This window comes from Octopus bimaculoides, chromosome 4, assembly GCF_046866305.1.
Source record: "Octopus bimaculoides isolate indiv1 chromosome 4, ASM4686630v1, whole genome shotgun sequence".
NCBI classification, from domain to species: domain Eukaryota; kingdom Metazoa; phylum Mollusca; class Cephalopoda; order Octopoda; family Octopodidae; genus Octopus; species Octopus bimaculoides.
The window spans coordinates 147,293,912-147,295,411 of NC_142931.1; the positions used below are offsets into that span (position 1 = coordinate 147,293,912).

Below are 1,500 nucleotides of genomic sequence, written 5' to 3' on the forward strand. Positions count from 1 at the left end.
GGTATAAAACTTTCTTCCCAACCACATGCATCTGGGTTCAGTTCCACTGCGTGAGACCTCGGACAAGTGTCTTCTACTGTAGCCTCGGGCTGACCAAAACCTTCTGAGTGGATTTTGTAGACGAAAACTGAAAGAAGCCCGTCGTATATGTGTTTGTTTGTGTGTGTGTGTGTGTGTGTGTGTGTGTGTGTGTGTGTGTGTGTGTGTGTGTGTCTGTGTCTGTGTTTGTCCCCCCCCCCACCACCACCACCATCACTTGACAACCGATGCTGGTGCGTTTACGTCCCCGGTGTGAAAAGGGAGAGTGTGAAAAAGGGAGAGAAAGGAAGGAAAGCTGACCACGGGTCACGTGACAGCAGCGGGCAGAGGAGAAAGAGAGCAAGAGAGAGGGATGAAGGTGGATGAAGGAGAAAGGAGAAAGGCCAGGAATGCATTTCAGACCTTTTGTGCCTTTAATAGAAAAGAATCGTTGGCACAAAATGCTTGGCGACGTTTCTTCTGGCTCTTTACGTTCTGAATTCAAATACCACCGAGGTCACCTTTGCCTTTTATCCCTTCGGAGTTGGCAAAATAAAGGACCAGTTAAGTACTAGGGTCAATGTAATAGAACTGTCGCCTTCCTTCAAAATTACTGGCCTTAAACCCTGCGACGGACCGGCTTCCCGTTCAGGGCTAACGTCGAGATCTCGGTCGTTTTTACGCCATGGCAACCGAGTCACCAGCCTTAAGAGTTGCAGGGCCCAAGAAAAATAAATACAAAATTGTATTATAATCGCGTGGCATATTCCTTTTGGTAGGGAAATCCAGGGATATGTAGATATTAAGGGAAAATAATCTTTTAGCAGTGGCTTGGTCAAAATATGGTGTTGGTAGAGACAAAATTTACAAAAACATCTTCGAAGAGTTTGATAACAGTGCTGACACTGTTAAACCTCTCAAAGACAATTTTATGAGTTCTTTAATCTTTTAATGACATTTGACTTTTTGAAAGATAAGGAATAAGACTAATAAGGATTTTTTTTTATAGGGTTTCGCTGGAACACGGAATGCATTTCAAAGGATTTCCAGCAGCAACAAGTTTGGAATATACCAACATACTCTAGGGTATATTATATTGTAGAGTATGTAATGATTAGCGGGATATTTCGCCTTTTTATCTTGCTGGTCACCAGATTCAGAGAGGCTGCCTCACGAGGGAGCCTGTCACGAGGACTCCCTAGTATAATCCACACTATTAATGCAAAGGTATCTGTATTTCATTTAATTATTTAAGCGAATTTAATATTCAAATCAAAGTGTTGACCAAGGTGACCCCCCCCCCCCTACTGGTTCGGAAAGAATCAGTAATCTGAATAAGCTTTGGAATCAAAGGCTCCGTAAAAATCGATTTGTATTCGTGCTTATTTTATCGACCCCGAAAGGACGAAAGGCAAAGTCGACCTCGGAGGAATTCGAACTCAGAACGTAAAGCTGGAAGAGATGCCGCTAAGCATTTAATCC

At 43.2% G+C, this 1,500-nt stretch overlaps 1 protein-coding gene across 1 annotated transcript in view; it reads left to right on the plus strand.

Annotated features, from left to right (window-relative positions):
* Positions 1-1,033: 1,033 nt before the first annotated feature.
* The window catches only part of LOC149136420 (uncharacterized), a 55,803-nt gene continuing 55,336 nt past the window's right edge, over positions 1,034-1,500 (plus strand). The window contains exon 1 of the mRNA XM_089351699.1: positions 1,034-1,245. Coding sequence (XP_089207825.1) covers positions 1,238-1,245 — 8 coding nt within the window. The 5' untranslated portion in view covers positions 1,034-1,237. The remainder of the gene's footprint in view (positions 1,246-1,500) is intronic.